General features: G+C 39.6%; 1 protein-coding gene across 1 annotated transcript; it reads left to right on the top strand.

Moving 5' to 3' along the window:
• The first annotated feature begins 1,546 nt into the window (after positions 1 to 1,546).
• LCA5L (lebercilin LCA5 like) lies at positions 1,547 to 12,329 on the top strand. The gene is made up of 7 exons (XM_069031476.1): positions 1,547 to 1,743; positions 4,046 to 4,560; positions 5,571 to 5,708; positions 7,337 to 7,430; positions 9,654 to 9,757; positions 10,045 to 10,168; positions 11,743 to 12,329. The coding sequence occupies exons 1-7, from the start codon at positions 1,581 to 1,583 to the stop codon at positions 12,327 to 12,329; spliced, it is 1,725 nt and encodes a 574-aa protein (XP_068887577.1). The 5' UTR covers positions 1,547 to 1,580.
• The last annotated feature ends 862 nt before the right edge of the window (positions 12,330 to 13,191 follow it).

Raw genomic sequence — 13,191 nt, 5'->3', positions numbered from 1 at the left:
ATTCCTGCACCTTTTAAACGTAAATTCTCCTGGAGTTTGTCCATTCCAACCCCGTTTCAGCTACTGCCTTTTTAATTCTATTGTAGTATCTTTCATTTAATATCTCTGTTTCTTGTCCTTCACTTTTGGTTTTGCTGTCTTCTCCTTTTCTATTTTATTTACTTCTCAACACCTGCTCTGGATGAGGCCACACTTCTCATCAAAACAAATTAAAGCAGTAGTTTTTAAGTTTAATTTTAGGTTATTTGCTTTAAAGACAATTTGCCTAGAAAGTTTTGGCAGTGCCAAATCAAATTTAAACACAAATAGCGATCTATGTACCAACCCGGGCTTTGCCTAATGCTCAAAGTATGATTTTTCATCTCTTGTGGGTTATTTAGCAGGATTGTGGCATTCCTCAGTATTCCACAAGGAAAAATTGTTCATGCAAAGGAATTAAGAGTAATGAAACTGTTGTGATTCAGCCTAAAATGTTCCGTGCAATCCTGAATTACGTTTTTTAATTTTCTGTGGGAGCTATGTAATTCCCCTCTCCCCCTCAGGAAATTTGATTAAATTTAATCTAAAATGAAATGCCAGTACAAAGCAAAAATGCCAACGAAGGAGTTAGAAGGTTCTAAGAAAATAGTTTCATATTTTCTGAGTGAAGGGGTTGTGTTAAAGCCCATGTGAACTAAAACAGCACTTTAACCCCCTCAAATTTCCTTTCTACAGTTGCCATGCTCCTTTTAGACCCCCAAAATATACAACTTATTCTCCTACTGTGTAAGATTCTTTGCCTATAAATGAATTTTAAGGGGGGAAAAATTAATTTCTTCATGGCCCTGTTGTTGCTATGAGGTGAATGTGACCTTGCCACTTTCAAATCCCTCTATTAGTATATATTTTCCCACTTTTAAATTTTTTCCCCTCTTTTATGCAAAAAATAAAAGTTGAATTATTGCTTTTATCCCAGAATTTAACCTCTTTTGTGTTTCAGTCTCACTTTGGGGTGTGTTTAGAACCTAATTTCTTTCCACAATTGTGGCTCAAGGCAAAACTTGCCTCTCCTCACCTGAAATGGATTGGAACATAACAGTAAGAAAATGGAATGGATCTCGAGCCATATCCCAAGAAATAATGTTTACCAGAACTACAGTGTTTAAATAATTCTTCCAGGAGAATAAACTGATCTGTTCTTGTACTTCCCAGTAGCCTTGATAAGGAAAATAAAATTAAAAAAAAGGTGGAAAAAAAAAAGGGGGGGGGGGGAGGAAAGAAAAGAGAAGCATAACAGTTATTCAGAAAGATCTAGAAAATTAGTTAGAATGATTTATTTTATTCTAAATATCTGCTTTTTACAAGCATATTAAAATTGCTTTAGGTTCTTCTCTATCCTTTGCTTCTAGTGTTAATATGGCAGCCAGGGTGGTTTTTGTGCTGTTTTAAGGGATTAGTTAATTTTGTGATCTTGTGGTCTGACTCGCTGTGTAATTGTTGGAAAATGTGACTAAATGGTATTTTTATGACATGAAATATTATGAAATCACAGGTAGGGTAGTGACCTCTTGGAGAAGATACAGGTGAACATTCTCACAGTGATGATTCCAAGAGCTTTGTCAGTGACTGAGCTTGAAAGAGTCAGAGGAGGCAAACCTCTAGAAACACCAGGAATTGAAGAGAAGCAAACACAGAAAAAGGACAAGACAAAAAAGGAAAAAAAGAAATGTGGTCAACGTCTCTTTGGCCAAGGAGATAAAAAAGGTAATTTGCTTTCTGGTGGTACAAGACTCTCTTAAGAAATATCATTATTCCCTTTCTTTGGCTTTTTTTTTTTCAATAATTAGGGACAGGGACAACAGTTTCTCAGGGAAAGAATATAATAAATTCTGTTTCAAACACAGGGAAGGGAAGGGAAGGGAAGGGAAGGGAAGGGAAGGGAAGGGAAGGGAAGGGAAGGGAAGGGAAGGGAAGGGAAGGGAAGGGAAGGGAAGGGAAGGGAAGGGAAGGGAAGGGAAGGGAAGGGAAGGGAAGGGAAGGGAAGGGAAGGGAAGGGAAGGGAAGGGAAGGGAAGGGAAGGGAAGGGAAGGCAGAGATTCCCTACTGTGTTATCCCACAATACTCATTGATCCAAGGGGATAATCACCTGGGATGTGGGAGCCCCTTGGCAATCCTTATTCCTCAGCTTTAACCCAAGGACCTGAAAATGGCACTCCCACATTTTGGTTTCTGACCATGCATCACCTGGCGAGTCTGAAAAAACCTTCCATGAGAAAATGGTTAAAAATCATGCACAAAAGTGTCAGTTTTGACCAGAAAACAGCCATTTTGTGGCCAGCTTGGGCATGGTGTACCATGTGAAATGAAGTTTGTGCTTCAGTGGAATGAGCATACAGGACAAATATGTAAATGTACATTGAATCCATGTCACTGTGAGGAATCCCTCCATATCTGCATCTTTTCTCATCTAGACCCATCCTTTCTTAAATCCTATCAGGCCACATCGAAAAAAATTAGTGGAAAACCAGCAACCCTTTTCCCTTTTCCTGCTGAGCTTCAAAATTTCATCTTGATTTACCAAAGCTACAAGATGGAAATCAATCAAAAGAACAAGAGAAGAGCCACTGATTGTTATAATCTCTGTTATTATATGCTGCTCTCAAGAAGCTATACTGGCATGAAACTAGCAGACCAGAAAAAATAATGACATTTTTTTAAATCTAGTTAGCAAAAAATCATTGTTAACCTCTACCTGTGGTGGATACTTTATTGTATGTATTTGTAGATGGCATACATCATTTGGATAAAGTGTTTATTTTTGCTTGTCCATGACTACTGGAAATGAAATACATTTCACAGTACTTCTGACAGCTTTTGCAGGAAGATATTTGCCCTTTTCTTTTCCATCCTCTCAGTCCATTCTGGCAAAATAAAATAGTAAGATAATGTAATTTTGTAAATACTTGTGTGGCAATATTTGTGGTCTTATTGTAGTTTTCCTGCAGTGGAATTGCGTTACAGAAAACATCAGATTCAACAGAAATTCTTGGAAAGATCTGTCCTTTTATTCTGGTGTTTTTTTCCGTCAGGACCACACCTGTTTTATCCATAAACTATGAGGTGATCTATGAATTATAATAAATTTTTCAGCAAAATACTTCCTGAAATGCCATGAGAGCTGTAGTAAAATTGAATGTATGCCTGAAAGAGGGGAACACGCTCAGATTTACAGTCTTGACTGTTTTTAAATTCCAATTCTGCTTCAGGAAAAGAAAATTAGAGTAATTCACCCAAAATCCTGGCCATAAGGAGAGGGAAATGGAAACAACACACTGAGAAGTAGCCCATGAATATATTTTTTCAGCTATTGTTTAGAAACCATGTAGACAACTGCACACCTGTTCTATGCAAAGGCATTTAAGGTTTAATTAAAAATGTAGTTTAATTCAAAGCTGACTGGAAAGTTGTAGAAAACTGGTTAGAAATCCCAGCTGCAGGGATTTTAACCATGTGCTGTTGGGGTCATGTTGGTTTTTGAGTCCTTGCAGATCTGTAGAATACTCTGTTGTTTGGGGTTTTCTTACCATGCACCTATTCAAGTTGAATTTGGTTCCTCAGATTGTGGCTATGTTAGTGAAGTGCATGATTTAAAGGGAGAAAACTTAGATTGAAAATTGATTTCCATTGATTTATTTCCATTGCCTGCTAGCTGTGGTCTGCTGCAGCCACAGAAATACACAGAGATATAAAATATTTAATGCATTTGTCTGTGAATTATTTGAATCACACAGTCCTAGAATGGTTTGGGTTGGAAGGGACCTAAAAGATCTCTTGTTCCAACCCCCTGCCGTGGGCAGGGAACCTTGCCCTAGATCAGGCTGCTCACTGAACATCAGAGTTTTGGGGCATTTTGTAAAGAAACCACAATTACGTCGTTGGGTGAGCATTTTAGGAGTAGTAGTTAAGTAGTAGGAGGAGTTTATGTGAGCAGAAGAGGCACACAGGGATTGACTTGTCTCAAATTATTTCTCTGTATCAATGCCCATTTGCTCTGATCTCAATGCAGGAGGGAAGAAATGGCCGGCTGCAAAAACCTCGTATTTGAACTCCTCATTTTTAACCCTGCAGAGCGGGGTGGTTCACCAGGACAGAAACAGCACAGCCCAGCGAATATCATCAGCCAGGCTGCACAAAATCAAAGAGCTGAAGAACGAAGTATTTGACTTGCACAGAAAAATCGAGGCGTCGAGCTTAGAGAACCAGGCTTTGAAAAACCTCAGCCGCCAGCACGCCAAGGCCATAGACAGGTACAGCAACGCAGAGAGCCACCTGCAGGAGCTGCTAGCAGGGCATCGAAACGAGATGAAGGAGCTAAGGAAACTCTTGAGGATGTCTCAGGAGGCCGAGAAAAACACAGCCAGGGAGCTCAAAAAAGTTGAAGCGGAGCTGAGGAAAACTAAAGGTGATTTGAAGACCTTGCTTGTGCTGTCAGAAGACAAAGCTCTTGCAGAGAGGGAGGAACTTAATCACAGGTTGTCAGTCCTTAATGAAACACTGGAAGTAAAGGATGAGAGAATACAGGTAATGCCTGGAAAGAATTGTATTTGTGGAATATAGGGCCATAGAATATCCTAAATTGGGAGGGAGTCACAAGGGCCATTGAGCAGGAGAGCTTTTGGTGCAGGAATAGTGGAAAATTTTTGGCTGCTTATCACATGAATGGTTCTGATATAATCCTGTAAAACTGGATGCTGTTTAATCCAGTGCTCTCCCAAGTGTAAGGAAGTTTAAGAGGAGGTAATTCACCTCCTTTTAATAGCTCATGTTTCTTTACTTTCACTGACCCTGGCACAAAAACCCACAGGAACACAGTTTTTAATACAAAACTGAAAGAGTCAAATTTCCATGGTCCTCCAGGAATTAATTTCTCATTGCTATGGGGTCTGTTATGCATAGAATTAAATAAAGAGCCAGGAAATCTTAAGAGAAACCATAAATATTAAGAGCTGAATTCAGACCCTCTTTTAAAAACTTTCTGTTTCCAGGAGTCCTAATGAGCAGCTGTAAAAAGCACACAGGGTTGGGTGTCCACCCTACATTTTTAGGATCTAGAATTCCAGTGCATGGCACTGGGTTCTGAAGATAAAGAACCCAATAAATTACCAAATTTTCATTTACTCTAAGCCTCCTTATTCTGCCACAGTTCATAGGTCTCTGTGAATAGAAAGCTTTAATGTTTCTCAAAGATGGTTGTAATTATTAATCCATCAAGAAAGGTAATGTATTTTTTGTGATTAAATGAGAAAACCTTTTCCTTTGCTTAGTGAAATTAGGGTTTAAATTATATTTTTCTTATTTTGAAAGCAATTTTTCAGATACTTCATTATAATTTAATGTATTGTTTACAATATAATATAATTAATAATATTATTTATATTATTATAATTGAAAGATAATAACTGTTATTATATATCATTATTAGCTTAAATTTCCTTGTATTATCACACTTACATTTTAAGTCTGTCAAGAACTGAAATTTTTCAACTGTCACACTGAGTCCATCCATATGGTAAAATCTGTCCCTTTTTAAGAGTCTGGAAATGCAGCTGAAGCTGAACAACAGCACCTTTAGTCGTCAGCTGGCAAGTGAGAGTAAAAAACTCCTGGAAGCTGGGATGATCACAAAGAACTTGCTAATGGAAATTCACATTGTTCAGCAAAAAATTAAGGTATTCCAGATTTTTTCCAGGTTTCTGTCTCTACAAGTAAATTCAAGTATTTAATGTTACCTATTCCTTTTGCTTCTTTTATAGTATTTACTAACGGAATTTGGTTTCCTGCTTGAGTCTGTATCTACTAAAAAAGCCAACAAATGTCAAATTCTGGCATTACTGTAGGGCTTATTTGTTAGAAGTAGTTCAATAATGAATTGAAACAGAGATTAATGCCTCAGAAATTGAACCCAAATCCACACCAATGTGCTACCATTTTGCTACTTCTGGGTCAAATACATTCATCTACTCACTTTAAATGAGCTCCCTCACAGAAACAAATCAAAATGAGCCAAATATTACAACCTGCAAAACTAGAGGTTTGCATGGAAATGTTTCAAGAGTTTGCTCAATTTCCAGTTTGGTTTTTAGACAAACGTTTTTGGGACAAATAGGTCCAGTTCAGCCCTTTCTGTAATACTTGTAAATCAAACATACGGGAAAACTAAAAGGAAATGAAACCAAAAATTCCAGGAATGGGGTGTCATGTGAGTTGTAATGAATAAAACCAGTACATATTCCAGAAAACCTGGAATCCCTTGTGGCTTTTTCATAATTGTGTTTGTAACACAGTTAAAATACATTTATTTATGCATTTCTGTGTCAAGGTGATCCCACGGGGGAGTTTTCTCTTCCCAAATGGAATCAAACGTCTGTGAAAGATGTTAAGGGACATTTTTCCAGATATTGTGAAGGGCAGGACAGGCAATTCCTGAGGATTCATGGAGGTTTAGATTTCTGCATAGGGGTGTTATTTATCCCTCTTTCCTGTGTGTCAGGTGCAGAAGTTTCCTTCTGGTACTTGGCAGTGCTATTTCCCTGTCAGAGTCTGATCTCCTCCTGGATGTGCAGAACTGGGAGATGAGAACTACTGTAATCTCAGGACACTAATATAAAACTGTCCCCAAATGCAAATTATTCTAAAGTAGAGTTCTCACCTTAACACTTCTCTAAAATAGTTCTGTTTCATATCTTTTCCACACAGTTTTCTGTGTTTCCAGGTCTCTGAATTTTCTGTTTAGATCCACAAAATCCTCTATTGATTTGCCACAAATAAGACCAGACATGCTTATTAACCTTATTTCTGGGCCAGAACAGAGTTTATCCTTACAAATTCATAGTTTTAGGCACCTGTCTTATTTCAGGCCATTCCACTTCCAGGATAAATTGTAATTTTCCTAAGTAAATGAAGCTCCTCTTTTTTCCCACTGAAAACTGGTGTGGTGAGAGTGTTACTGAGATCTGTCTTCTGTTTTTAAGGAAGATTTCATTAAGGAAAGAGGAATCTTGCTAAATAAATATCAAAATGTGCCTCTGGAGTTTATGTCACCACCAGAGCAACAGGTTGTGGAACAACTGAGCACATGACAAGGGCACTGAGTAAATGTGTTAAAAAAAATAAACAAAAAAAGAGGAAATAAAGGCAAAAAATGTTTAGTCTGGAAAAATGTAAATGACAAAGCCACCTCGTGGATCTGGCAAAAGGTGAAATCCCTGATGGGTTTCACCCAGCATGGGAAAATTAAGTTTCTAGGGAGTAATTTTTAATGCATATCAGAAGCTTAATCATGTTTATTTCTTCTTAGGAAAAGGATCGGCAACTTTACATAAGGAATATTTATGCAAATCGGATGCCAAAAGCCCTGAGGGACAGAAGTGATTGGATACCTAATGACCAAAGTACGTCTGTAATCATCTTCCTTTTTGTTTAGCTAAAGGACACTTCCACTCTTTCAGACCTGGGAGGTTTATTCCGAATTAAATGCCAAAGTAGTGCTTTAGTCTGGGCTGAAAAGGTTTAGGCGGGTTAAAGGCTGGAATGATAGAAAAGAACAATGTAACTTAAGTTCTACCAAGGAAGAAAGAGCTCTTTAGAGTATTTCTTTCACATGGATGCTCAGATAGATATTGGGGAGAAATATCTATTACATGCAGCCTTGGCTATCCAACATTCCGAGGGCAGCTGCCTGGAGTGGGATTCAGCTGATGAAAGCCAACCAGCTCTGTTTGAGATGCCCCAGTCTGCCTCAAGTACACCCAGAATTTAGGATTGAATGATCTGAATGTGGACTTCCCTGGGTAAAGCACCTCTTTAAAACACTGATCAGATATTCCTGCTCCTAAACTGAAGCAGAAATCAGGACTTTCTTCATATGGGTGTCAAAGAGCACTTAGCAAATTGTCTGCTGGAAATGCTGCCCACAGAATTCCTCAAGTTATGGCAGCAGTACAAAATCTTATCACACTCAGTTGCTTATTTCTTTCCTCTTCATTGCCTTTGCAAACCCATTTACTCTGCCTTAACCACCAGTGATCTACAGGGAAAAGATTGGTAATTCAAGGTGGAAAATTAAGAAAAAATCATATTCCTGGTTCTCATCCCAAGTCAGACTTTTTTTTTTTTTTATGAAACTCTGAATTCCTGTTTCAGTTACACCACACAACTACCATTTTTAAAAATTTTACTCACCTATGGCCTTGTACAATATTGCTATTCAATTATGGTACTTAAATTGCTGTTATTATTTAAATAATTAAATATTCTTCTTTAAGCAAGATAAGGGAGCTTAGCTGGAGAGAGACATGATATTTTGTAATGAAAACTTCCAAGCAAAGTTGCTCGATCCTCTGGAATTTTTACAAAAAAAGGTTTCATTCTCTGCCAGTCAATGGATTTGGAAACTCAGAGCTGGAATTGCTGACAGCTTGTTTTCCTTTTCACTCTTGACTTGAATTTTCCTTTAGCAGGTTCCTAAAGAGTTGCTTTTTCAGGTCATTATTTTCTAGTCAACATCCACAAAAGTGGGGTTTTTTTATAGCCAGCAGGAAACAAATCCCGAAATTTGGAGCTGGGTTTTTTAACACTGCTGACAACTGGCTGCAGGGAGGCTTCCTCGGGCGGTCAGAAAGCTCTGTGCACGTAACTGGGATGGATTTATTGGCTGGAGCCCGGAATTCCAGGAGCTCGGGCTGGTAGCGGGGCGCGGGCAGGTGGCAGCGGCTCACCTGGGGGTGCAGCGCCCCCTAGTCCCGATCCCAGGGAACGCCTCGCTGCTCCGGCTGGGAAAACTCCTGGAGCGACTGGGAGAGCCAATTCCCCCCGCGGCATCAGAGCCATTCCAGACTGGTCACCAGCGTCCCTTTCACCGCCCAACTGCGAGCACTGGGAGGGCACCGTTTTTATGCTTTTTTATCCTTTGATTTCTGAGCTCAAAACTGGGAATAAGGGCCGATGTGGATGTGGGTGAGATCCCGTTTTTGCTGTTGTGGGTGTAGCAACTTTCTCAGCTGCTGTGTTCGTGTCAAAATTATTCCAAAAATACAGTAAAGGGACAATATACTAATCTTCTCCATCTCGTATCCAGCTATTTCTTTAAATGTCTCATTCACTCACTCCCCTTGGAATCTCTTCCAAAGACCATAGATATTTCAAACAGTGTTAAACATTTCCCATGATGAGCTGGTTTCCATAAGGATCCACATTTAGGACACTGAACTCTGAGGCTTCATAGCAGACCTCTCAAATTTACACTAGAATGGAACCAAAAATTGAGCCCATGTGGGCTCTGGGGCATAGACACACTTGTCTGACTGTACGTGTTCTTTCTGAACAGGACTTTGTAGTGTATTTTTATATGTATTTATGCCTATAAGTATGTTTAGGATGTAGTGATGTACAGATAAAAAGGCTCAGAAGTCCAGGTAGCTGTTTCTGTTCCACTTTCAGCATTTATAGTTTGGGCAGAAAAAATAATTTCTTTTATTCAAGGGCATTAAGATATGCATTAAAAAAATGTTTAAATTCTTGGTCACGTATTGTCAGTTGTCAGAGATATCTTTTATTTATAGCAACAACCTAATTCCAGAAATTACTGTATTGCTAATGCTTGTCCTATTCAACAGGTCTGAGAGTAGACAGATCAGTACAAGTAGATAAAGAGAGTTTTAGAGAGCTGCTGCTGTCTCAGCACCAGGAAACAGAAAAAAATCCAGTCCAGCTAAAAAAGGTGGGAAAGATCTGGATCTAAATTCAATCCCCTGTTTAAGCTCTCAGCCAAGGTGCATCTTGTTCCCTAAGTTGCACTAATATGCCTGGATAGCCTGATCCATCACCTTGGATGTGGATTTTGCATGAGTGTAATTACAGTACAGAAAAGATGCTGTGATGCAAAATAAGAATGTAATAGCAATAGAAATTCCTAATCTTTTTATAAGTATTGCACTGATGGTGTTCTTTTAAAAGTCACCAAACAAGCATTCCCTCATTATTTTTACCTTTAATGGGTGATTGTAGGAGAAAAAGCCTTCAGAAGATAAGGGTGGAGAAGGTAAAGCAAAGGAAAATGCCCAGTGTAGAAAAGGAAAGAAAGCAACTAAGAAAATACCAGTGCCAGAAACTTCTAACAGGACACACAGAGGTATGTTCAACATTTCTTTCAGAAACTCACCTGATCTTTCCAAATTACCAGAAATCCTGCTAATTTATGTGGTCTGACAGCCATTAGCTGGCACCTGGCTGACAGGAACTAGTTCCAAATGATGTATGAAGTGTCACTGAAGGCACAGAACCATTTGGGTTGGAAAATTCAGCTGCTGGTGGTGCTGCACTGACAGAGAGCTGCTCTGCAGGATGTGACTTCTCCATCCTGCTGTTCTTCCCAAAGTACTTCCTGGTCAGGCTGATAAAAATTCAGTGTTCTGTCTGTAACAGGATAATTAGGAGTTGTTAACCCACACTAATCAACCCCTGATCTCAAAGGGATAGCTGGGAATCTTCATCACAGCTGGTGTGAAGGTGTTTTTCCATGGCTGGGAAAGGAAAAGGACTGCAAGGGCTGGCAGCATCTCCTCATCACAGTGATCCCTGTAAAGAGATTTTATGTAAATCTCAGCCACTGTGTTCTCATGGAAAAGTTACATGCAAGGGACTCATCTGTAAACATCTTTATTCTGAAGAAATTCTATAGAACAGAGGAAAGAGAAAGCCAGTGCTGTTCACTTATCCAAGTTTTTCTTTCTGGAAATATTCCTGGTTTTTCCATTAAGGCTTGTAGGAAGAGCAAAGGTCTGAGTGCCATCATTCTAAATATTTCACAAGTGGCAGGAGGCTTCCAGGTCACACATTTACCCAGGTGAAACAGGTGATGCCTGGACACTTCCTGGAGCCTGGAAGCTGGGATGTGTTAACTCCTGAGGTTTGTACTCTGCCTTTTCAGCCTGCAGCCTTTCCAGAGGCCCCCGGATAACCAAACTCATCCTCTGTCTTTGAAATGCCCTTTTAAAACTGACAGAAAACACCAGTCTTCAGATGCTCCCTGTGAACCTCTGAAAAATCTGTGAAATCTGAGTTTCTCTCATTGATATTAGACTTTTATTGAAGCCTTGCTTGGCTTTTTTAGTTCCTGAAACTTCTTATTTCTCCTCTAAGCTTGGATTACATCTCATTTTGGGGGTATTCTGTGAGTCTCTGCAGAGCACAGGATCCATTACAAGTCGTCCCCTGCCCAGATAAATGGCATTACTGTACACACATTCCTTTTCCTACTGAACAGTGGAGCCCCCTCCTTTCCAGGTGAGAGAGTTGCTGTATATTCTGCTCCACACAAGCAACTCTGTTGTGAATTAAGGGAAAGGAAATCACTCATATCTCTAAGTTCCACTTAAAAATCAGAAAATGACGATTAGAGTTCAGATCTCATCTGATTTCTCTGTTGCATTGTACATGACCTTTCTGGCACTGTATTTAGCCATCACTGATTATAATTGCAGCTAAATTCAATTAATTAAATCAACATCATGAAAAAAGTAAAGATATTAACCTAGATTCAGTGCAGAATGATCTTGCTTAGATCTTGCCCCACCCTGTTGTATTTATTATAAATAGTATTTGAAGTACCATCAATAATAACTGGAACAGTGAAATAAGGATGTGATACTTGCTCTCTTTAAGGCTTCATAACTCTTCATGTTCTTAAACCCCACAATATTTCAGGGGGCAAACTACTGATGGAAGAACGTGCTTGTTCAGAATTTCTGAAAGAAATGGAAAAAGAGACAGAGTTTCTCAAACAGGAGTTGAAAATTCTGATGAAAACCGAACAAAATCCTGAAAGTGACAGAGTAAAAGAGAACAATCAAGAGGGAGATGCAGTGGAAGAAGTTGAAAAAGAAGAGAAAAAACCAGATGAGCAGCAAAAGAAGAAAGCCAGGAGTGAAGGTGCAATTCCAAAGAAAAACCCTGCTAGGCTGAAAAGTAAATACATCTTCTCAGAAGCCGTTGAGAATTTGCATCAGGGGCTTCACACATCAGGTACCAAATCCAAAGCAGGCAGCCTGTGCAGCCAGAGACAGGCGGGCCAGAGCTGCAGTGACCCCGCTGGCTCCAGAGGGAAAATCTCCTTCGGGGCCTATGAACCTTCTTTTGGGCAAATCGCCGTGGCCAGGCAGGACAGCGCCTCTGGAGCGCAGCGCTGCAGCCTCCTGACGCTGGCTGAGAGGAAGAAACACCCGATGTTCGGCTCTTTGGGGAGGGCTGTTTGCAAGGAGACAACCCCCCAGGTTCCAGCACCAGAGGGGTGAGGGCAGACACGGGAGGGATGCGGGGGGGGCACAAGGCAAATCCCAAACTCCGTGACGGGGTCGGAGTGGGAAGCGCCCAGTGCTCCTCGTTAAAACCAACTCCTGAGAACACACAATTTCTGATAGTTAAGTACATCAATTTACCTTTAGAAAATGTCAACATTCAGATGGTTAAAAACCAAATGTTTTCTTTTCGTTCAATGTTTATTAAACCTTACAAGTGCTGGCAATTGCTTTCCATGATTTTTCCAGAACAACGAAAGAACATTCTGTGCTCGCTGTGTATCCCTGAAAATGTGTTGTATTAAGAATTCTTTAACATTTTTACCTGTTACCAGGTGAAAGTTAGTCCTTGTTTGGTAACTTCCAGGTTTTTGCATGCCCAAAGAGCTGGAATTTGGAAGCAGGTTGTCAGCCTGCTTTCATAAGGTTCACTGTTGGACAAGGACCAACAATGCCAATAAAGAAAACATTTTTTAGTTCCTTCATTCCCCAAACAGCTTCCAGAATTCACAGATAATAAAAATAATTTGCCCTTACATTGTTTTCACGAGCATTAGAAACCTCTAAAGCCCCATTCTTTCCCACTGTTAGAACTTATCAAAGCAGTTTGCCTGGTAACTTCCCCAGCTGACATCCAGAGATGAATGTGCAAGAGGAAAGTATTGTTTTGGAGAAGTCAGGCATAGCCAGTCCCCAAAAAGCCTCTAAAAATCCTTGTTTAAGGTTATGTAAGCAAGGGGAGGAGGATTGTGTTTTGTTCCTCACAGTAATTAATGAAATACTTGCTAAATTAATGTGAAGTTCAGAAAAATTAAGGGTATTCTGTTAATTTTTAAAGGCAGTAGCACTTTAAAAAACT

This window comes from Aphelocoma coerulescens, chromosome 1 (assembly GCF_041296385.1).
Source record: "Aphelocoma coerulescens isolate FSJ_1873_10779 chromosome 1, UR_Acoe_1.0, whole genome shotgun sequence".
NCBI lineage: Eukaryota > Metazoa > Chordata > Aves > Passeriformes > Corvidae > Aphelocoma > Aphelocoma coerulescens.
Note: the sequence above shows the minus strand (reverse complement) of the source record. Positions and strands in the feature narration are given on the sequence as shown.

What these genes read in the sequence shown, in the direction of transcription:
- LCA5L (XM_069031476.1), top strand. Translation starts at nt 1,581, where the DNA reads ATGATTCCAAGAGCTTTGTCAGTGACTGAGCTTGAAAGAGTCAGAGGA. An exon ending in ATCCAGTCCAGCTAAAAAAG is followed by an intron (nt 9,758 to 10,044) that starts GTGGGAAAGATC and finishes GGGTGATTGTAG; the next exon opens with GAGAAAAAGCCTTCAGAAGA. An exon ending in TTCTAACAGGACACACAGAG is followed by an intron (nt 10,169 to 11,742) that starts GTATGTTCAACA and finishes ACAATATTTCAG; the next exon opens with GGGGCAAACTACTGATGGAA.